Consider the following 23,675-nt stretch of genomic DNA (forward strand, 5'->3'; position numbering starts at 1 on the left):
CATAAATTGAAACAATAAAAAAAGTTTGCCAAATAAGATAGGTTTTGATTCAGATCATTGGAAGATAAAAGGAACAATAAAAATACTGATTCAATAAACTGAGTATCTTTAATATTATGTCAAAACATCCCTTGACAAGTCTTCTGTGGCTTGACTGAGTCAGCACTTTTGGGGGGCGGGGGGGAAATGTGATTAGAGCACTACCAAGCCATTCTCCCTTTTTCTGAAAAGTATGCAGGAAGATCCAGCAGAATCTGGGGCATAGAGCAAGTTGGTAATTTGTTCAAGCCCACACAAGAAATCTCTCTTTTCTTCTTAATGATGTCATTGTCCAGCTGGCTTACTAGCTGCAGTAGTTTAAAATCCTTATTACCACATAAGACAACCATATAATTTTCAGAGAAGACAAGTCTGTAGATAGCATGTTTATACCTTAGATTTAACTGCAAAATCTTTTAAAACATTCTAATCCCATGAATTTAAAATTTAGTATCTGATTTTTTTTTCAGATGAGATGCTAAATGCAACAAGTCCCACAGAAAGGCTCAGGCTCTGCTTTATAAAAAGGCAGTAGAAGAGATGTAAAGAAACTCTCCAATCTCCAGAGAAGCACATTATATTCTATTAGCTCTGTACAGGTTTTTAATGGGTTTTTTTGAGCACGAACATCTGAAAGCTGCCACATAATGTGGATATATATTTATTTGTAGGTACATATTTGTATATATACATATACATAAAGTGTAGATAATTACCTATGTATATTTATATACATATACACACTTATACCTGTGTGTAAATATAAAAGCATTCCCAGGAAACGGGAATTAAATTTGAATGCCAGGTTCTACAAGATTTTGGATCTCATGGCTTGGAAGAAAGGACTTTCCAGAGCCAAATAAGCAATAGATATAGAGGAGAGGTGCTAGACTGAAGCAGATAAAGCAGACTCTGCTGTCTCTCTGAGCTGCTCATTCAGCCTGAACATAAGCAAACCTGATCTGCAGTTTCAGGTAAAATTATATATTTTCCTTCTTCTAACAGGGGCTGTGTCTGTTTGGAGGGTGATTTTCCTGAAATTAGGAGTATTACTAGTGCTTTTCATTATTATTACTATTGTTATTATTGTTATTGTTATTATATCAAAAGACCCTCATTTTCCCTTCTCTTTCCGCTTTATGTAGATTTTCACCATAAACCAACACTTCCTATCTTATCAACCACCTCTAATAGAAGAGAGGCAGGATTGTATCTATCAGCATGACATGACATGGTTGAAAACTGTATTTAATCTTGAGGAAGAAGAAACAAGATTTGGACACAGGCTGGACCATGGAAAGCCAGGGGAGTCTACGATGGTAAGCCTGAAGGACACAGAGGGCACTGATACTGCACTTAAAAGTGATGAGAATTAGAGAGATCATGGGAGGAAAAGTAGCTCATTGTTTGGTTTCTTTGACTTTGAGACACAGATTAGTCATTGAATCAGAGGGCTGAACAGAACAAGCAAGAGGAAAGGAGAAACAGAAAAAGAAAAACAAAGAGGTCAGCACTTGCAGTGTGACTCAAGATGAGTTGAAAGCTAGTGAGAGAACAGACCAAATGGTGGAGACAGAAATCAGAGCACATGGCCTGCATGAAGGTCCTTCTGGATGTAATCTTTCTTCTTACCAGAAACAGCAGCAAGCTCTTGAGCAGAGGGCTCAGAAGGTGTAAGGTTAACTAATGATGCCCCTTTCCAGGCAACTTCTTTGGTATTCTTAATATGGAACATAATCAGTACAAAGAATCTACCCCTCACACCACAGAAAAAATTTTATGCATGAAACATATAGTGAAACAGGGAGAGTTAATCATAGATTCCTTTAGCTCATCAGTGTCTTTTTCTTGGTATTGCAGAGCATCAGGGGCTCACTAGCCATCATTAAGTGAGAAATGATAGAAAGTCATAAATTACAGAAAGTGTTGGAAAGGATTGCACGTAAGAGTAAAAATCCTAATGACTCATCTTCCAGAAAAATTATAAATGTCTGATTAAACAGAATATTGAAGCTACTCAATCTCAGAAAATTATTCCCTCCCCAAAAGAAAAAGAGTATAACGAAGGCAATAATAAAATATAAAAATGGAAATTAATGGACTTCATCAGGGAACTGTTTGATTCTACCACCTCATTTTTTGTTTTAGTTTAGTAATTGTAAAGAAATATGTTTGTATAAAAACAACAACATCTAAAATATTATCCTGCTCTGTACAAAGATCTGAAGGTATGCACACATACAACTTTTCTGTTAAAATATCATATACAGGTAAATGCACATACTTTCCTGTTAAAATGTCTTATACAGGTAAATGCACATACAGAAGTCAGTAGAAAGATCTGGACATACCTATTCAAGATCATATTTTTTGTGTTCCATTTACAAAAGGAAATTGTGAACTGAATAGTGACCAGAATTCAGGAGCAGCTTATTTTGAGGATTTGATGTCTCATCATCAGGGCTGAGCATTCTTTATTTGATTTCAGGGTGGAGGAACTAACATTTACATGGTAGAATGAAAAGAAAAAAGTTAAATTCCCCTAAAAGAAGGGGAAAAGGGATAATTCATTTTCATCTTCTCTACATACTTTTCAATATTCAGAGTCTCTTAGTTATAAATACTTTTCTTCCAGTTGAACCATTCTGGCTTCTCATACTGTTTACTGGAACATTTGACTTCAGTGAGCATACAGAGCACTCATTTCAGTTTAACATTCCTTAAGTGCGCTATCACTTTTCTAAACAATATGCTAAGAATTAAATCCTCTGGACTCAACTGAAACATGTTTATACTGTAAAACCTAACCCCAGTGGTCCTAATAAGATTCTGTGGCCATTTGCTTTTCAAACTACAAAGGCAGGTATTTAAATGTTAAATAAAGAGAGCATCAGGCACAGAATAATGTGATCTGAAAAATGAAGCTAATTTCCCCAAAGATTCTTAGAAGCAGCACTAGAAGCGTTTTCTCACTTGTTATTTCATCAAAACTGACCAACAACCTTAGAAAACTATTCAGCCATTTCTAGAAGACATCTGAGACAAAACCTTTACTGACCTGTAAAATAGCAGTGCTCTTCTGTATTCAGAAAGGTCTTTTCTATCGCCTTACTTATTTGACGGACACTTGATTCTACCAGCATTTCAATATTTGAGGGACTTAGCTTTTAATCTAGCTGAAATGATACCACAACACCTAAGTAGATTGATGTTGCAGCCTGCCAGATTTCAGGTTTTTGACAAGTTGGTGTAATTGAAATTGCTCTACCCAGAAAAAATAAATAAAGGACAAAGCTGGGGAAGAAGAGCAGAGAAGAGCAGCCATTGCTGACTCTGTTACTATCAGGAGAGGGAAGACTGAACACAGTAGTGTGTAGATGGGGAGGTCCAAACTCATGAAGGAGATGGTCCTATTTCTTTCCTGTTTGCACCTCAACCTGTTCCATCAGCAGCCGCCAATTTTCCAAGGTTCTGGCAGAGATAAAATAGACATGACTTTTTATTCTGAATTCCCCTTGAATGTCTTTTTAATTAAACCTTTCCTTCCCCCCAGGGAAGCTTAATCAAAAAAACAACCCATCAAATTACTGACTTAACATAGGCAGATTCGCTCTAAGCCCTGTTCATTTGCATAGCTGATGACTGTTTCACTTTGTTTTGATCTTCTTGGTCACCTCAATGAATGAAGTGAGGCTATGTGTTATGTGCTGTTTATTCATAATACCTACACTAAGTACGAGCACAAGATTTATTTGCTAGTACATGTAGGAATATTACAGAAGCAGTTTTCAATCACTCTGACAAAACTATCATGGAGTGGAATAATCATATGGTTGCATTTGGCTTTAAGCATACTAGTACTAGACTCCGACTTTCCCTTTGGTACTCAGCTTCATACAAGAATAGCCTCAATTAAATAAATGGACTTATTGATTAACATAGTGCTTTGGAGTGTCATGAATGACTCCTACCTTCTTTCAAATACTGATGCTCAAAATTTGGTTACGGACATGGGAAGGAGGGTTTTTCCATCAGCATTATTTTTCTAGTTGAAGAAAATCTACAGGTATACATAGACTGTAGATATTTAAGAACTAAATTTTGGTACCTTCAATATCAGCTTAGTGAGTTTCCTATTTCTTAGTTAAGGGCTATTCCAAAAAAGTTTCATTCCTTCAGGGTTGAAGGATTGGTTTGCTAGTCCCAGACTAGAACAGTCTAGCTGTTCTCATCAAACTAGCTATTCCCTGTCACCTGTCAGTGACATACTTACAACACACTGAAGAAGCAGAAGATGTGTTTGCATTTGTATGTAGTCTTCAGAGCTGAGACTTCGCTGATATCATCACTGGCATGAAGAGATCCTCCCACTAGGATGAAAGACTTTGTGCTTCACACTTACTAACACAGAAAACCCATTCCTATCCTGAAGCGGTCTAAATCAATTACCCTTGTCTGTGCATCTCGTGGAAGAGAAGAACAGGCATTTCCAGCTGTGAACTGTTTTTCTCCCTGCCTGAACACTGAATTAAGTGCCTGTCTTGGAATTTACAAAGCTTAGCTTGAACATGACTTTATAGATTGGCTCTAAATTTCCTCTAAGCTAAGATTATAGTTTCCCTTAATGTAAGAAATAAAAGAGAATAGCCCTTCTCTTGTGCAGTTCTTTTGGCTATCTCAGGACAGTACTTTATAGTAATATTTAGCTGGTTATTATTCTTTAACTTAACATGAATACACCATCTCCATCACACACTTTTACTTTAGCACCAGTGCAGGCAACTCGGTGAAAACTTACATGCTCTTGTAGGGAGGTGCAAGTTAGCTCTAGTCCCATGCCATATAGAAATCACTGGAAGGGCACAGGACTCAAAAAAAGTGTTTTGTTTTCCTGGCTTACAGCCACCCAGCCCATAGCTTTCATATTGAAGACTGCATAATTGTAGGTTTACACAAAGATCCTAAAAGTTGCTGCATACAGACCCCTATGGAAGTCACCGGGGAGGGCCAGCACAATCACAACGGTTTAGAGACTCTGTTATTCCTTGATGCAGTCAATACTTTTAAAAGAAGTGTGCTAATAGCATTATTGATTATATTAAGTTACTGCCTAGCATAAGGGCCTCTTTCTCTAACCCCTCTTGCTAGGTGTAAGTCTGCATACACTAGAAGAGATGAACATTTAGCCCTAATGACATAAACCAGGTAAACTCAAGCTCAAAGCAATTAAACACATTACCTAATCATGCCCAGGAAAACTTTCAAAAAGCCAAGCATCAAACCCAGGCCTTTCAAATTTGAAGATGGTGCGTCTCCCTAACGCCCACACTTCCATCCTAACACTTAGGGGTTTTATGTTAATTTTCATATGCTCCATTTTTCAGTGCAGCAGAAAAACAGATAATTGCACTTGTAATTGTGGTGTTCCCTTGTAAAATCTGTCAGGTGTTAGAATGCTGACCCCAGTGCCTGTGCTAATTAGATGAAGTTGCAAAAAACCAGGCACTATAAATCAGATGCTACTAAGGCTGGGGAGGGAAGGCTGGAGAGGGTAGGAGGAAAATCTGTTCTGTTATGGCTCTGACTCACTGTCTGCTTGTAATCAGAGAAAGGCTGTCAAATCAGGACTTCCTTATTTAATTCACACGAGTCATTGATGTCCGGACCCAATGACAGACTTGGCGGGGTTTGGATCAAGCCTGTCACAGCAAGTGAAGTAACATGTATTTGCGTGAAATGGGATGAGTCATGGTGGTTGATATCTCCTTCCATAAGATAAAGTGGAAAATGACTTATGATTTAGTGAGCAGACCTTTTTTCTATCTCTTCTGCTGACATCTCAAGAAAGTAGGCCACTTCTTTCATATTGGTTGACCTTGACCAATAAAGCCAACCACAGCTCCTGAACAAAAGTACAGATGAAAAGCACATCTCCATTGCTTGTCAGAAAACAGTCTGGGCGTTTGCAAACCCTCACTGATGAATGTGGGTGTGTAAAGGAGATTGTAATCCAAACTCATAACGATGCAGTAACTTCGACTGCTTCGACTCATGTGCAGCCTCTCTGGAGGAGGCCCCAGGGAACAGTACCAGCTACCAGATGTAGATTTTTAAAAGAGTAGAGTTTATAATTTGCAAACAAATCTAATGTTATAGTTAAAATGTCCAATGTTAGTCATTTTAGGGAAATTTGGAACTCAGGAATGACTGACAATAGTAGTTTTCAGCCTGATTCAGTTCATCCTTTCCTCCCTATAATACTTGTTTCCAGCCTATACGCTTCACATGAATGGCAGAGCCAAACTCTTAAATTCTTTGGTGGCTTTCCTAGAGCACAGAAATCATATAGTAGCTCTCTACCAGGAAACTGGGCCAGAAAACAAAGGAAATGACTCAATGCATTTCTCCAGAGCAGGGAGATAAGGATGGGGAAAAATGTGGGATTTAATTTTTTCAAATATTATCTATGCAGACTGTTGTACACTGTCATGCGCAACCCCATGTACCTAATGTTACTAACAAAAAGCTAGCTGTATGTTTTCCAGGCTGGAACAAGCTTTCATCTGTCTACCCAGGAGCACCAGCAATGTGAGCTTATACCTGCCTGGAAGAAAGACAACCAGGAATACCCTTGGACTATCAGGTTTTCAGAGCATTTAAAATGTTTTCTGTAATGCTTGTGAAAAATTATTACCACAATGTAATGCTATGTGTTATAGTGTCTAGTATTCACCTCAACTCAACAGAACAGGAGGACCCAGGAAACAGAACAACTGTTGGTAAAAAAAATGTGAAGAAGAATGCAAAAGGGTGTGCAACTTCAACTTATACTGTCAATAAGTTGGATACAGGGTAGGCAAAGAATATGACAGAAGAGCAGGCCAATGCACTTTCATATGATGTACTCAACAGGAGCAGCAACCATCAGTAAAATGAATAGTTCTTCATACTGACAGGTACAAACACATCTTGTATTGCGTACATTGCCAGACAGGTTTTAAGGAAAATAAACTTCACAGGAGAACAATAACAAGGATTTACACACTGGATGAACTGACTTCTGAGGAAAAGATGATCTGAAATTCAAGTACAAGTCATTCCTTTCACTTTCAGGAAGTTTAGACCAGGTCCTAGATGAACTGAGTCTGCACAAGAATTCAGTGAATAACTGTCCAAGAATAATGAGAATTAATATTACATATAAGATGAGCTCTGCACTTAAGAAGCAGAGCTGGGAAAAGGGAATGTGATAATCTATAAATATTTGAATGCTGCAAGCTACATCTGATTGAAATTCATCAAATTTTCATTTTCTTTTCCAAACAAACAGTCTCTGTGAGAAATGCCATGGCTGTTTAATCTTGCTAGAGGTTGCTGAAAGAGGTTCTTCCTCTAAAATTAAAATGCAGACTATTTTGATACAAAATTAAAAAATAATAAAACAACACAAACCAACCCCTCCGAATTTGGGGGGGGGCAGGTAGGGGCACTGTCCTCTCTGTATAAGGTTTCTCTTCTCCCTTCTCTCTGATGCTCTGTTTAGTGTCCACATAAGCAGTTGCACCAAGGGTAGGGCAGCCTATGGGTAAAGCACCCACCTAGAGTCCAATACATCCAAGTTCATATTCTATTTTTTCAGAAACTTCCTAGGTAGCTTTAGACAAAACACTTTATCTCCTCTGAAGCACCAGCCTCTGTAGAGGCGCCGATGCTCCCCCTCCTGCTGACGTGACTGTCCAGGAGCAGACTGGTAGATGCCCATCAGGATTATCTGAGTACGCGGCACCCTGCATGTGCCAGAGCATGGGCTCTGGCTAGGAGAGGTCCACTGTGGGCATCTTCGCAGACAAGTAGAGACCATGAGAAGACCATGAACCCTTACAGCTACTAAAAAGCCACTATCATTACCCATAGAGGGAGTTTCCCCAGGATTATTTAGAATAGCAGGTGCACTACAAGTGCTCCCAAGGCCAGGTTTAGAGGACTATATCCTGTGAACAGAAGTTCCCTCTCCGTTTTGCTTGCTATTTCTGTTGGGTTTAGCCGACCCTCTGCACTGTGGAGAATGAGTGCTCCTGAGCTCATTATCCTGTGGGGCAGGCATTTCTCATAATCTATTAAATATTTAGACCTTCATATAGCAAGTAATGCTGCTAACTTGTTTGACTTAAATTATACCCCACTGCTAAATCAAATTAGAGAAGACTTGAGTAAATCTACCTTTTAAAACAAAAGCTGATTTTCTCCATGTTCAGCCATTTGTGGGATTAACTTTTTTAATGGGTTCTTATGTGCACAGTGTTTTTGTTTTCATGGATACTAGAAGAGGATGAATTATTCATCAGGGGAAAAAAAATCTACAACACGCATTTTCATAGCATATTTAGTCTCTTTTGTCCTATTCATAAATCAATCCTGATTACTACAAATGAATGTGTTACTCCTAACGGTTCACTGATGACTCACTTGGACCATTAATTCAGACCTCCTCACTGAGTGCATTAGGAAGCTGCCACTAGGAATGGGAAATTGGGAGAAGATCCTTTGTAACCTCCCCTCTTTCCCTACAAAGAACAGACTCCATCTCCTGCTCCTTTCCTTCTGTATAACTTTACAGACACACCACATATTCTCCAGTAAAAAAATGCCATTTCCCCTCCTTCTCCGGTGACAAATTTGCATGGAGGGAAGGAAGAACATGGCTTTATTAATGTTCAGTAGGTTGTTTTTATGACCTAGAAGGAATACAGACAGAGAGCAATGGCTCATAGTATCTACATCAGAAGTGGGGGCAATTTAGGCTCAAACATATAGAGACATCACTGAACTAATATGGCAATGACTACCGCTATGTCACTGGTGACATAGATCACAAGGTATTTGTCTCTGTTCCTGGACTGCTGACGAGCTGTCATCAGTGAAGAACCATTGTCATCGAGGAACAATGCCTCACCATTTAGAGCAGAAGTAAATGGAACTTGCCAATTCTTATCCAGGCAGTACAGCATTTATCAACTCCTTATGGCCCAGCTGGGAACAAAGAGAGGATTCTACCCATTTGAAAATTATTATTATTATTTACTACTATATTGGCAACACAGTGCACTGAATAGTTTTAGAAGAAAAATTTATGCTCCAGAATTCCTAAGGGCCAACACTCAATCATTCTCAATACACACAATAAAACAGAGAATGAAAACACATTTATTTCCCTTCCAGTCCAATTGCTACTGTGCCACAATGGTTACTATTGAATACCATTCTGTTTCATGTGTTGAGCTCTATGCTAAACTCTTAATTACCAATATCAAAAGGGAAGCATTCCCCAGAATGGTACCATAGTTATTCTTTGCAGTTTGCACTGCTGTGGTCGTTGCTGAATATCTTTTGAGTATTTCTGGGTCCCGCACTGAAAGAAGCGCAGTATGTCCCACTGCAACTCTATGCTCTTTTATCCCATAAAGATCTCGCAGATCCCAGGCAATTAACAGTTTGGAAAAGAGTACATTCACACCAGCCACTAAAAAGCTTTTATACTCTAGAATGTCATTGAATGAGCAATTACAAAGTTAGCTTTTTCTTGTTACTGCTCTTAAGAATCCATATAACAGTGATGCTCATTAAGAATACCCTTTAACCTCGAATTTGGAGTTGTGTTGTCCAGCATGGAAACAGTGTTGGCATCTTATAAGCTAATCACTGGTGCAATGTGTCTGATGTTGACTATGACAGGAGGGAGTCTTCCCAGCAAACCTCCAGCACCTACATTCAACTCGTCGATAAGACAGCCTCTATAGTCAGGAATTGGGACTTCCCTGGCCCAATACAACACACCAACACAATCCCAGAGCTGAAACAACCCCCAGATCTTGAATCACAGTGATGTTGATGAATGTTTCTTTGAATTTAGTTACTTAAGTAATCACCGTTCATGACAAAACAGAAATTGTTGAGCTGCTGTTATCCAAAGCCAGTTTCAATTAGACTCAAACTGAGGGAAAACTCTACTAGTTCACTTAAAAACACATTTGCACCCTGGTTCACTAGAAACTTCCTCCCATCTGCAACACTCTCTGGTTTGGCATGTGCATAGGATGAGGACAAAAGTTATGCTGGTATGCTGCCACTGATACAGAAGGAGACTAAGGCACTAGTGCCGCTTTTGCCATGTGAATCATTTCTTGACATTTCTTTCTAACACTAAAGCCTTCTTCTCAAGCAGGGAACAGTCTCCAAATAGATATACAGTGTCTGAAAAAGAGTAGAATAAGCTTCTCTCTTCCAAAATTATTTCCACAGACAACTTCTGCCATGGAAGAAAGGAACCTTTTTATGACAGATGTCCACGAACTCATCACATCCTGCTGCCCTGTCTGCAGCACACCTCCAGTATTTGGGGTTATTCAATGCCTGTGCAGGTTGAGGCCTCTGGAGCTGCACTGGAGACTGAGAGGTTGAACACTGGTGAGGTCTTCAGCATGGTAAAGAAACACTGGATAAACCAAAAGCTACCATTACTTAGAAGACCACTTTTGTCTCTCTGAGATCTGTGTCTTATTTTCAGTTAAAGTACTGCAATTGTACATTCAAAAAATCAGCTCTGCAGGCTTTTAATTCACAGGTTACAAAATACATTAATTGAACCAGCCATTTAGTATTCTAAATAGGTAGGTTCATACAGACTTCAGCTGCTTTATTCGGAACCTGCGTTGATAATCTCTGAGCACAAACTTCTGTATAAAATGGACCAAGTTATCTGAGTTTTAGCATGTGTTTGTATAAATGTAGAGAAAGAGCTAGTTTCACGCAGAGGCAAAACACAGCCAGAAAAATGGGGTTTCCTCTCCTGGAATACAGATCAGGCAAGATCCTTCATGACATTTACAAACGGCTTCATGGTCTCTCTTTTACTAAGTTACTTTCCTTTATATTTTGAGCAAATACCAGATAAAATCCAAAATATTTTCTGCATATCTATTTAGAAGAACAGTTAGATCCCCACACTATGAACTGCCAGGGTTTTTTTTAACTGCTTAAGAGAGTGGATAATTAAAAATAAATAAATCAATGTTTTGGCATCTCTTTTTTTCCTCTAGATTCTATATGGCATTGTTTTCATCATTTTAAACATCATCAGTGAACAGATGGCATTATCAGCCCACAAGAATCTGCACAGGGCAATTAGAAAATTCAGAGACAAGATTAATACAAGGAAATTAATTATCAATTATATCAGTCCAGCAATGTGTACAAAAATTTTCTTGTTTTCCTCTGACTCTACAGAGACATGCTAATAGGTCTACTGATGCTTCCCGCTTTACCAAGTGATGCATTTAAAACCTTCAAGAATTGCCTATAATTTTAAACCTTTATTACATCACGTTTATAGTATTCTCATCCCCTTTTTCTTGGTTTCAATAGAGGGAGCTTAGTTAAGAACAAAAAAAAACCCGAACAAACAACGGTCCATGTCTCTTAAAGACACTTTACTGAGAGCAGAAAGAAAATGTTCATGCAGATCTAATGACACTTTTCTCTTTTGCACCCTTCCTTTCTGCGCAGACCCAGGAGAGACGTGTCCTTCCAGAACCACATCCTACAGACTATGCAAATGTGGCCCTTGTACCAGTAAGACAGCAGCAGTTTGAAAAAGTGAATGCTACAGGACCAGAATATTTTTTCCCCTATTCTGGGGGTGGAAAAACCCAGTAAAGTCCTTTATTTAAAAAAAAAAAAAGCACAGCAGGTTCCTTGGTGCCCTGTATATACAGACAGCCCACTCTCTTGAACACTTGGTAGGACTCCAGAGGCTGATAAGCTAAGGAAAAGCAGATGCATATAGGGAGTTTCGGTCATGTTTGATGCTGGCAGATATACCTGCAGTTCTGTGTTTCTCCCATTCTCATCTCTTTCAGAGTGGGGAGGAGGGTAAGACAGAAATTCAAGTTTGCCAAGTAAGCTGAAACCTATCACATCTATAGAAAATGCATTTTGGGGGCTAAAAATAAATAAATGCCATCCCACACTCCCACTGCCTTCGGATTTTTATTCATTTCAGTATTCAGCTATCTGAATGCCACTTGCTTCAAATAGCAGCAGAGAAAGGGGAGGGAGGGGAAGAGGAAACGGGGAGTAATCCACAGATTTAGAAACGATTACATATAGCAGGGCAAATATGAATATGATCTAACAACAGAGCACAGGACAGGACCGCACCATATGGGATCAACTCAATTGACCCCAAAGGACTTATTTTAGATACTTAAGTGTACATACAATCAATGCGAGAATATATCTCCAGGCTTGCTTATGATACGCTGCCTCAGTTTCCCATTGGTAAAAGAATGATTACAGTGATTAAAAAAACATTCACCAGTCCTACACTCACTGGGGTGCTGGCAGAAGCCTGTTCATGCCATGTGCTGGGACAGCTTCACAAGTGTGTTGTTCTACCCAGAATCACCATATTTTCCACTTGAAGTCTATACTTTGTGCAAATGTACCAAGCACATTTGAAAACAATTTGTTCTTGCTGTTAATTTATACAAAAAATCCTGCTGCATTTGCATGACATTAAGAGCAAAAAAAAAGAAGGAAAAAAAAAAAAGAAGTCCAAGCAGACAATGTATTTGATACTGAGACGATAATAACCCTGGATAGATTCCTGTGGGCTGGCGATGCCATCTGCCTAGTGGATGCAGAATCCAAAGACCATTGTAGTCTGTGGAAAGACTGTCTTTAAGACTGATTCAAAGCCAAGGAGTGCTAGCTGAGTCAAACTGACTGAAAACTAGATAATGACAGACGTGCAAGAGAGGCATTCATCAGCAGTAGGTCATTCACAGCCTTTCTCTCAGGAAATCTCATTATTCTGTACCATTTCTTCGTTGTTGCATCTGAAGGCATGAAAAAGCTAACATTTGTATATGTTTTTCTCCCTGTATGGAACTAAAAGGAGGAAAGCCTGTCTGAATACTAGGCTTTTGTAAAGAATACTTAAGTACTGGAGCCAGAGGAAAAGCCAGAGATGCGTGTCCGATCCCCTTTACTCAGGCTGCAAGCAAATGAGCCGCAAACTGAGATCAGATGATCAATATTCTACCTATTTCAGCAGATCTCTTCAAAACTTAGCATTTCTGACCACACGGATAGAAAGGTCACTGTTTGAGAGACCTCTTGCCTTTACCACTGTTGACCCGACACGTCTCATTCGTGCTGTTACAAGTCCCAAATATACCTACTGATCTCGATGGTCTCAAGTATCCAGAGTCAAATATTCTCCTGTAAGTTTTCAGTTATACTTGTCGGACTCCTGCACAGTTACCATCAATTTAGGTCACTGCAGAGGAAGACTAAAACCACCATGAACACTTTTGGTGCCTAAAAAATAAGTCTCCTTGTCCAACAAAATGTATGTTTTCTTCACTTTTTTTTCTATTTCAAAATGAATAGAAAGACAGACACACACTACCTACCCTTTAACTGAATAGAATTATTAAAGACAGTTTCCCGTAAGGCCACATCTAAATCTGCTGCAGAGTAGTGGACCATACATTGACCCTATATTTCAATAAGAAGTTCAATAGGAGATCCGATTGTACCACACATTAAATTTCTGCAGCTTCAACTGATGGCTATGACTGGGTTTAAGTGAAAGGTTTGAAAGTCTCATGATCAGGTAATAATTGCTACTGAACTGGGATAACAAATGCCAGTCATTCTGTGGGAGGAAGAGGAGGCTGTGTTCAGGAAGGGAAACGTGTAATGATTTCTGAGAATAACTGTTGCAACGGGAGCTAGAAGGTGCCACCTCTCCAGGAGGTGTTTTGATCTGCTACAGCCTTCTGGCCACGTGAGAAAAATTCAGTCAAAAAAGATATAAATAAGAGGGAGGGGGCCGTAATGTGTAAAATAACAATAGGAAAAATTTCCAAGATACATGACACCAAACCAGGTGGAAGATGAGTAACCAGGAATGCTCCCGCGATTCTTTTCTGCAGCTGCAGACTAGCCCAGAACTGCTATGTCAAAGTGTTTGGGGAAAACATAAGTTCATTTCTCTTTTCCTATTTTCACTATTCCCACCTCCCTCCAACTTTAAAAAGGAAAAAGAAAAAAAGAGGAGAAAAAAAATTGTGCTCAACAACTGGAAATCTAGACTTACCAAAGCTACTAATCTTTCCAGATCACAGAATATGCCGCTAAAGGGCAACTAATTTGTTACATAACGGGCAAAGCTTTGTGTCTCCTCGTCTACCTGATAAATGTAGAAGTTGCTGTTCCCCCAGATATCATGTGCAACACATTTCCAATGTTAACGTACATGGCTTTTCATTCATTTTCTAGTAATTAGTATCCTGGGGAGAAATCCTATTGCCACTCTATTTACCCAATGTAATAAATTATTGGAAAAAGCAAAGCGGGAGGAATTTCTTATGTTTTATTAGCATTTGGTAATTTTGATCTTTCTGATGATGTCTGCTGACCCCTAGCCTGTAGCTGTGTTTCAAAGCAGTTTCTTTAGCAATTCTTTGTTTAATTAAAAACTATTACCAAAGAGGAAATTGGAATCAAATATCTCAGTGGTGGGGAAGATTTTGACCTACTCAGGATTTTTACTTTACAGAAAATAAATGAGCGGAGAATCATTTTTAAGAGTTTCCTAATTTAGAAGCAAGGGAAAAAAAAAAAAAAAACAAATTAGATCAATGCCATGTTAGGTATTAGGAAGAAAGCTAAATAAGTTGTGTTCTTCCACCCAGAAGCATACTCCTTTTCCACTGTAAACGCTGCCCCCAGTTCCGTTCTAGTTCGCAAAACCCGTCAGAAACAAGCCCATTGAGGCCATTGTAAATATACCAGTGTGGGCCCCTGGGTACGATTCCTTTGGCCAAAGTGTTCAAATGGAGGAAGGCACAGAAGAATGCTTTTCCGTTTGCACTTTGGCTTTCAAGTAGAAGCACCTCAGCTCCTGACAGCGGCCCACGCTGAAGCTTCCCATTTGCGGAATTTGGTAACTTCTTTTGGAAAGTTTATGGTGTTGCTGGGAGCTCAGTAATCCTTAAAAGCAATGGCACTTTTATGTAGCTATTTAAATATACTTCAGGATACTACTTACAGGCACATAGCATTCAGTATTTTTGCCCGTATATAAGCTTTCTTGGCCCAAAAGTGAGGAAGGGAGCACAGCTTCCCTGAGCTCCGACGTACGGAGATGATTTATTTAAGACGGCGATGAATTTTCATACCGCATGCGATTATTGAGGTCCGTGTGCGCACACAGATATTTTCACATGCGAATCTAACGAGGTTTCTAGGGAACTTGTAGCTATTACAGATTCACAGGCTCCTTCACTCAGCTCCCGGGAAAGCACTTACAGCTGATTCCATGCTAATTCATTGCTCAATGAATAAGTAAAATCTGTACAGTATAATAAAACCATTGATCATTATGCTTTAAAAAGATTGACTCCTAAATATTTAGGAAGCAGTGTGTATTCAATGGAAATGTTTATTGGCACCGGGAAATTAAACTGTCACCCGTGAAATAGTAAAACTCATTAATGCAGAGTTTCTTTTTAAGTGTTAGGAATTAACTTTATGACTGCATCAGTAATGGCAAGCCTCAGCCTTAAATCGCCTGCCATTTAGTATTCGTGAACATTATTAAAACATATTAACCGTAATTTAATTGACTGAAAATTTAAAAAAGGGGAGAGGAAAAGGCAAAAAGAAAAGGCGGGGGGGGGGGGGGCGGGGGAAAGACAGCAGCTCTCCGTCCGCAGCACGGCAGCTCCCTCGGAAGCGTGGCGGAGCGGGGAGGAGGGGAAGGCAGCGCCGGCCGCGCACCGCGCCCGGGGCCGTCGGGCCGGGCCGGGCCGGGCCGGGCGGGGAGGCCGCCCCGCGCCGCCGGCGGGGCAACAGCGCCCTCTAGCGTCCGCCGCGCCCCGGCGGGGCCCCGGCTCCCGCCCAGCTCCGCCCGACGGGCCGCGGCCGCGGGGGAGGAGGCCGCGCACGGCGGGGCCCCGCTCCCGTTCCCTGCGGCATCGGCCGCCCCCTGCCCTGCCCCTGCTCTCCCGGGACGGGGCGGGGGGGCACGCCACGGAGCACCTCCTTCTCCGGGCTCCAGGGCTCGCCAGCGCCGAAGGTCTCCGGCCGCACCGCCGCGCCCGCCGAAGCTCCCGGAGAGCCGCCGCCGCCGGTGCCCGCCCGCCCGCCGCGGCACCGCAAAGCCCAGCGGCGAGGGAGGCTCCTGCCTGCGGGGACGGACCCCGCCGGCACCGCCCGTAGGGCCGGCGGCAGTACGTGGGGAACTTAGGAGGAGGGCATCTCCCAGGCAGAGGGAGCGAACGGCGATTTCCCACCCGGGGTGCTGCGGGGGAGGAGGGGGGGGTGTGAGGGGAACGGGGACGGCGAGCACGCCCCGGGACCCAGCCGCGCCCGTGGGAACCGACGGCACCCGCCGAGCCGGGGGAAGATCCCCGGTGCCGGGCCGGAGCCAGGCTGCTCCCGCAAAACCCCGGCACCCCCTGCCCGATGCGGGCAGGACCGGCCCCTTCCAGCGCGGCAGGCGGGGGCGCCCGGCCCCGGCTCCGGCTCCGGCCCCGGCCCCGGCCCCGGCTCGGCCGGCGGCGCGCCGCTGAGGCAGGGCGAGCAGCAGCGACACCGGTCCCCCCCAAAATAAGCCAGCGGAAGGACAGCAAACCGCGAGGGAAGACCGGCGAGCGGCTCGTTGCGGGCTCTAGCGGCTCCCGTTCACTTCCACGTCCGCACCGGCGGGACGGTGGCGAGCGATCCCTCCATCTGGCCGCAACTTTGCGTTTCGAAGCTCCACGAGCAAACCGGAGCCCGGCTAACTTTCTTAGAGGTCACGTTGCAATAACCCCCTTTTTCAGGGAGTTTTTTTCCCCGTCTCTTCCTCCCCGCCCCCGCCCCAACCCCAGGCAACTCCTTGCGCTCCCGCTACTCACAATTCGTTGCAGTTAATCCCAGGTGCCCAAAACTGAAGAGCAGCAGCGTGAAGCCCCCGAGGGCTCGGGAATCCATGTTCAGCCCCGGAGGGGGAAGCCAGCCGCCCGCCTGTCTCCCCCGGTCCCGGTCTCCGAGCGCCTCTCAGCCTCTGTGCGCTCCCTCTTCCTCCGCTCATTTACTCCATCCAGCATCCAGGCACTCCGGGTGAAGGGGGAGCCGGAGCCGGGGTCGGGGTCGGCCGAGGGACCCCCCTCCGCGGCCCTTGGCGGAGCCGCTCCGAAAGCCGGCGGCAGCGCCCGAGCCGAGCCCGCTCCCCCGGCCGCTGCCGCGGAAATTCACCTTGCGAGCTGCGGCTGGGAAGCAGCAGCCGGGCGCTGGGCACCTCCTTATAGGCGAGAGCCGCGCTGCACTCCACCTCCTCCCAGCCCCCTGGAAGTCACTCCTCCTCGCCTTCCAGGGAGGATCCTTATTGCAATCTTCATGCGTTGTTGATAAGCATCGGAGTCACGGACTAAATCAGATGCCTGGAGCAAAAGAAAGAAAATAAAAAAGAATCTTCTTTTTTTTTTTCTTCTTTTTTTCGTTTTTCTCCCCCCCCCCCCCCCCCCCCCCCTTTCCGCCTCCTCTGGGTACCGCTGTGGCTGGAACATTTTAAAGACCCCCCAGCTCAGTTGTTTGTTTGCTTAGAAACGCGTATGTTATACACACATACAGAAAATATCCCTGTAATATCCCGGCATATACAGTGCCGACCCAGCCCGACGAGCCCCAGTCCCGCTCCCGGGGCTGAGCCTCCCCCCCCCAGGGAGCGGGGAGGGAGCCTCGGACGGGGCTGATGCTTGACTCGCTCTCCCGTCGCGGCCGGTCCAGAGCCTCCCCGCCTAGCCCTCCCGGACGGCGAGCGGAGGTGGCCCCGGGGCCCCCAGCAGAGCCCCCGCCCGAAGAAGAAGGCGGCCCCCGGGGTGGCGGCCCGGCCCGGCCCCGCACCCAAGGGCTGCAACTCCCTGCCGGCTGGCAAGGGTGATGCTTGACAAACCCGGATTTCATGACCGCTGGATTGAGCACCCGACTGCTCAGCAGCTGAACAGGCCGGGATTATCTTCCCGAGGGGAGGGGGGTACAGGAAAAGCAGAGTTTGCAGAGCATCTTGTCTTCCCCCGGCGGTCTGTGCGCAGGCAGCTGGAGCTCTGTGCTGGCACCGTGCGCCGTGCCCAGCCGCCTCCCTGCACTCCTGCACACACGGGAGGTGAAACGTCCTTTCAGGAACTCCAGCTTAATCACTGCTGAGATCTAACCTTGTTGCTTTGCTGCGGCGTCACCCCACATCAATAGAGTGCTGCATCAAAGTCAGGTCAAAATTGCATTAGTGATTCCACTGTAATCTGCAAGGAGAGTGTGCTTGGACCGTTAAACTCTTTGTGGGGGGAAAGTCGTCGGTCCTCAGCCATAATCCCTCACAATGGCGGGGAGTAATCGGGAGAAATAGACCGCTCGCCAAAGCCATCCTGACTTGCCAATGGCGAGCGGAGGTTTAAATTGCTGGCATGCTGTAAGCCTCGTATTAAAAAGTAAGGAGGGTGGAGGAAAGGCATCATGCTTAGCTATTGGGTACTATATCAAAGACAGGTGTCAGGGGGACATCTTAGCTTTACAGGAGCAGTCAGCTTGGAAAGCAGAAGTCCACGTTTGAAAAATGACCTAATTATTTCACCTTCTGTTGTTACAAGTGACACAAGTGACGCAAGGTTAAACAGGAAGGATAGCTGCCTAGCGCTGAGGCTTTCAGTCAGAGTCAATAAAGGATTTAGTCACACAAAACCAAGACTTAGGAGGAACTTAAAAGCCTAATGAGCTCTCCAAGTCTTCCATTTTTGGCTTTAAATACATCTGCACGCACCAAGGTTTCATCTCTGCTCGTGCAAAGACCTGACCCAGTTGCTCAATGCCTCACTTAGGTCTGACCCCAGTGAGATTTTGGAAACTAGGGGTGGGACTCAGTCCAAGGCTAACACATCTACATGAAGGCCGCTTTCTCGTCCAAAGGCCCTGAAGGAGGTGTGTAGCTCATCACCCAGGAGATGGTTGTGTAAGGGCCCAGACACAATCTTCTCTGAGCAGGCCCATTTTTGAAGGTAGTGAGCTCTGCTCATTTCTCTCAGTCACAAACATCTCATCTTCTCCGTATGAGACTCTGGCCCAGAAACTGAGAACCGTATTGCTTTGCTGCATTACGCCAGGAGGCTGGAGTATTGAGAAAATTATGTTATTAACTTGACTTTTTCAGGTGAATAATCAAGATTTAGAAGTGCTAGCAGTGCTTCCAGAGCTACCACTTGAGTAAAGCTAAGCAGTAGAACACATCAGAAAGCTTAAAGCTGGAGTGGATTTGCTCTGGAGACACACAAGTCTTTGACACAGTCACAACTTTGCAACTATGTATTCTGAAATTAGCAGAGGAATTCGGAAGAAGGAGAATAAATATGGTGGGGGTTTTTTCCTGCTTTCCTTTTAAAAAATAATTAAAATTAAATGGACTGTGTTTCAAGTATTTTCAGGGTCTCTTTAAACTGTCTGGCACAATGGTACACTTCTCAACTGACTCACTGAACTAATTAGTGGCTTGTTTATAGGAAAGCAGATGTGGAAATGAGCTATGCGGACTAATTAAAAGCTATCAGTAAATATGAGCCCAATCCTGCAATGCATCCCAGTGGTCACCGATATGGATCTGACTGCAGGATCTGGACCGTGGTTACACCACCGGTTTTCAAATCCCACTTGAGAGACACACCTCTTCCATAAGCTCCTTTGTATCATAAATGCCAGGCAGGTGCCTTAAGATTTGTGAATGTTTGGGTGCAGGAGCACTACAACTGAGAAGTTATGACCGGAGTGGAGGGCTACGCAGCTGTTCCTTGCAGGAAATTATGTAAATAATGTCATGTTTAAGGGCTTTTTGCCAGCAAGATTTTTATTAGAGTAAATTTATTAATCACTATTAAAGCTGTTCAGACAAAAAGTGTGGCTCATCCTCAGCCACAGATCTGGGTACCCTGAGTTTTAGGAAAACTCAGTTGCTAATTTAGTTTTAGTGTATCTGGACTTTATTCAAAATGACTGTGACGGTTGCCACTGAAGGCACTGCAAGCCTTGGCATTGAGTGAAGGCTTTGTTACACGTGTAGCAATTACACTTTTCTAACTCAGTGATAACTCCTTTCTAACTCTCCTTTTCACCGTGGCACATATTTTCTCCTCCTCGATGAAAGCAAAGCTGACCATAACAGTGAAGACCCAGAGATCTTTCCTTTCAGTTCCTGCCTCTTCTTTGACACATTTCGCTCATAGCCTTTTGCCAGTCACTCGATGTTCACTCCCTGTTTGTTAAACAAGGGGAACACAAACTACCTCATCTCGTACAGATGGCAGGGGGAGAAATATCCTCATGTCTGGCACGTGTTCAGAGTCTGCAGTCATGGTGATCATATGAGCACCTTTATAATTTCAGAGGCAATGTAGATCATGATTAGGTCATCTGGGACTTTATAGAACGGGCTACATTAGTTCTGGGTGAGAAAGCTTAGCACGGGCATCCAGCTATCCTCCTCCCCAACGGCAGCCAAGTGCCCGTGTTAATGCTGCTCAGGACACAAGCAGTAGATGACGTGCATGATGGGGAGAGGAAGACAAGCAGCATTAGACCAGTAGCTGTTTCTGTCACAGTCTTACTGGCTTTAGAGTGCAAGCAACAAATTGCTGAAATTCAGCTTTTAAGTTTTCAGCCCCAGTGTCCTACCCAAGTTTGTTCTACCAGTCTGGAGTCTTGTTATTTGAGCAGAAGGAACCATTCGTGGGAATTAGATGAGACAATATGAATAGGAGAGCAACAGAAGGACACAAACACATAAGGAAGAACAGGAAAAGCTGGCTGCCACCAGGGAAATAAGGGTACGTATTTTTGAAAGAGAAAGCTTTTTTATTTAAATGTTTATCTGAGGAGGTAAGTTCATCTGTGATCAGATAAACTTGGTTTTTTTCTTAGAGTCAGTAAACAGCATTAGTGCTGCTATAAGCCATGTTGAGTTTGCCACTAGAAGCAATAACAGTCTAGCCCATGAATTCAATCAATCCAGCTGTTTGGGTAATTGCAGCTGGAAGTTTTATGTCTGACCCAACAGTCTAGCATTCAGGAAAGGAGAACAGTATTATGTATAGGAATTTTGAAGAGCACATTATACCACAAACTTTATTGTTTGTGGCTTTCGGATCACATATTGCTGTTTCCTGTTGATAACTAGGAATTTGTCTGAAGAATATCATGGTTCTCATCAAAAAAAACTAAAGGTCGTGTCAAAAAACCCTAAAGGTCATTTTTTTCTTCTTCCCTTAGAGTTCTCCCCTCTAAAAAGAAAGGACTCATTCATTAAAGAGAATATGTGGGGAGCTTTCATAAAACACATCGACCCCAACCAGGTGAGTGCAACAGCAGGCTGCTCATTATCCTTGGATAGTTCCACAGCATACATAAGTCCGGAGGATAAGGAAATTTAATGATCTGCTGTGATAATCTGATGGCCAGTAGCATTTTTGAGATGCATGCTGAGATTAGGGTAAAAGAAATCAGATGTCAAGCTGTGCAGTGATTATTGGAAGACAAAGAACTAAAATCACCTCTTCCTCCCCCTCGCCTTTCCCTACATTATTTTACCACTGTCTGCTGGTATTATGGCTTTCATTACATTATCTTGTCTGCCTATAAAGATGCTTGTGTCAATCACGGCCAGATACAGCTACCGGACTCAAAAGATCAATAACCTGACTAAATAATAGTACAAATGGCTATGGCTACAAATTCCCTGGGGACTTGAATAGGTCTTATATGGGACACACTCCTCCCTGGTGTAATTCCAGTGACATCGTACGTTGCAGTTCAGGACAGTTACAGAGGTCACAGAGGACACTGCCTTGGTCTGCTCTCTGTGCTGGTGCCCCACCAAACACAGTGGTTAGCTCCAGCTGGGCCAGCCACGGTTGTTCCCAAGTGATAGCGTATTTTTACTAAAATGCAGTGTCATGCTGGCACCTTTATTGCCCAAGAACCAGATGTCCACCAGTGTCCAATGGAAGGATGAACTTCTTGAGGTGTTGGCATAAATGCAAAACCCATCCCTGTGATCTAATCAACCACAAACAGCTCTGAAGAGAGAACTCATACAAAACTAAATAATGCAATTTTCTTCCCTGTTTTGAAGCCACACAAATAAGAATGAAGAAAGCCCTAAAAGGTCTGTGGACAGTTAGGTGTCACAGGATGGATGTAGTCCTTGGAGAACAGCTGGCTAACTAATGGGAACATACTGTAATAAGAACTATGAGTCCCAGCTGAGGTCAAAGAGTCTGCCTTACAGTACTTAGAAACTTCAAGGCAAACTTGGGGGGGGGGGAGACAGAAGGTGGGGAGGCATTTTTGCAAAAATCTCTATTCAACAGACATTCCAGTTTAGAACACAAAGTCAGAAGGGAGGCAATGTTATCTGTATGGTAACATATCTGTATGATGTATCATATGTAAAGAAGGCAGCTTTATTTGTCATTCATTAGTGGGTATCAAGTCTCCATTTTGCAGGCATTCAGTCATTCAGTCATGGAATTATAATATCTGCCATGTCACTGGTGTAAGTAATGACATACAATGAATACTCACCAGGACAGATTTTCAGAAGCAATTAGTGATTTTGTATGAACAACCAAAGTATCCCTTAAGGGGCAATTTTTCAGAATTATTTGGGCCTTTACCTGCTGAATATCAGTGCCATGACCTGTCTGTCCAAACAGGACAGTTAAAAGGAGAGGCATCCAAAATCGTTAGTCTCTGTTGAACACTAGCACCTCAGTGTACCACTAATCCATAGTCTCATGCTTGATGACAGAAACAATCACCTGGGCCTATATACATAATGAACAACTTTGAATGCCTCCATCATTTTGCAAAGAAAGTTTGCAAGGAGTGAAAAAGAGAGCTAATTTTATCAAATAAATCATTTGTGACAAATGGCTCATCCAGTGCTAGCACTCAGAAAATTATTATTAGCAACAGCTGGGCTGGGTATGACAACCTATATTCAGGCATTCTTTTTACTTTCCTGCCTGTCCTTCACTAATCTCTGTTATGGATAGAGGTCGGAGAGGAGTGAAAAGAGGAAAGTTGTGTGGAAACTAATGCAATCATTAGGTCATTTTTAACCTTGCTGCAATTATCATACAGAAGGAGCCAACTGAGGATAATGGAAGGCGAGACTGTAATTTAGACTCCCTTGAAAAAGAGGAAGAAATGAATATACCTTCTCTCAGAAGCCATCAGGATTTCCAGGTTTAATCCTGCATTGCTCGCCTCTCAGCATAGGCACAGGAGCTTCAGAGTCTTGGGCCTATGTTTTTACAAAAGCCTGCCTTTCTAAGGCTGATGCTTTTATATTTTTTGATGCAGACATTGAAGGACATGGAACAGAAAATGAGATTAACAGAAGTTCCTTAATCACAGTATCACTGAGCTGCTTCTGGACAAAGACCGTGTTGAGGACTGGGCTGGACGTTAGTCTGGACTAACCTAGGAAAATCCCCATATATATGTTACCTTGTATAGATAGATAGATATACATGTACATA

The 23,675-nt window shown here is 43.1% G+C and overlaps 1 protein-coding gene across 2 annotated transcripts in view; it reads right to left on the reverse strand.

Moving 5' to 3' along the window:
- Positions 1 to 17,324, reverse strand: part of CNTNAP5 (contactin associated protein family member 5) — a 304,375-nt gene extending 287,051 nt beyond the window's left edge. For both annotated transcript variants that reach the window (XM_049806131.1, XM_049806123.1), the window contains exon 1: positions 17,010 to 17,324. In XM_049806131.1, the coding sequence (XP_049662088.1) occupies positions 17,010 to 17,085 (76 nt within the window). In that variant the 5' untranslated portion in view covers positions 17,086 to 17,324. The remainder of the gene's footprint in view (positions 1 to 17,009) is intronic.
- Positions 17,325 to 23,675: the final 6,351 nt, after the last annotated feature.

Source organism: Accipiter gentilis, chromosome 1 (genome assembly GCF_929443795.1).
Source record: "Accipiter gentilis chromosome 1, bAccGen1.1, whole genome shotgun sequence".
NCBI lineage: Eukaryota > Metazoa > Chordata > Aves > Accipitriformes > Accipitridae > Astur > Astur gentilis.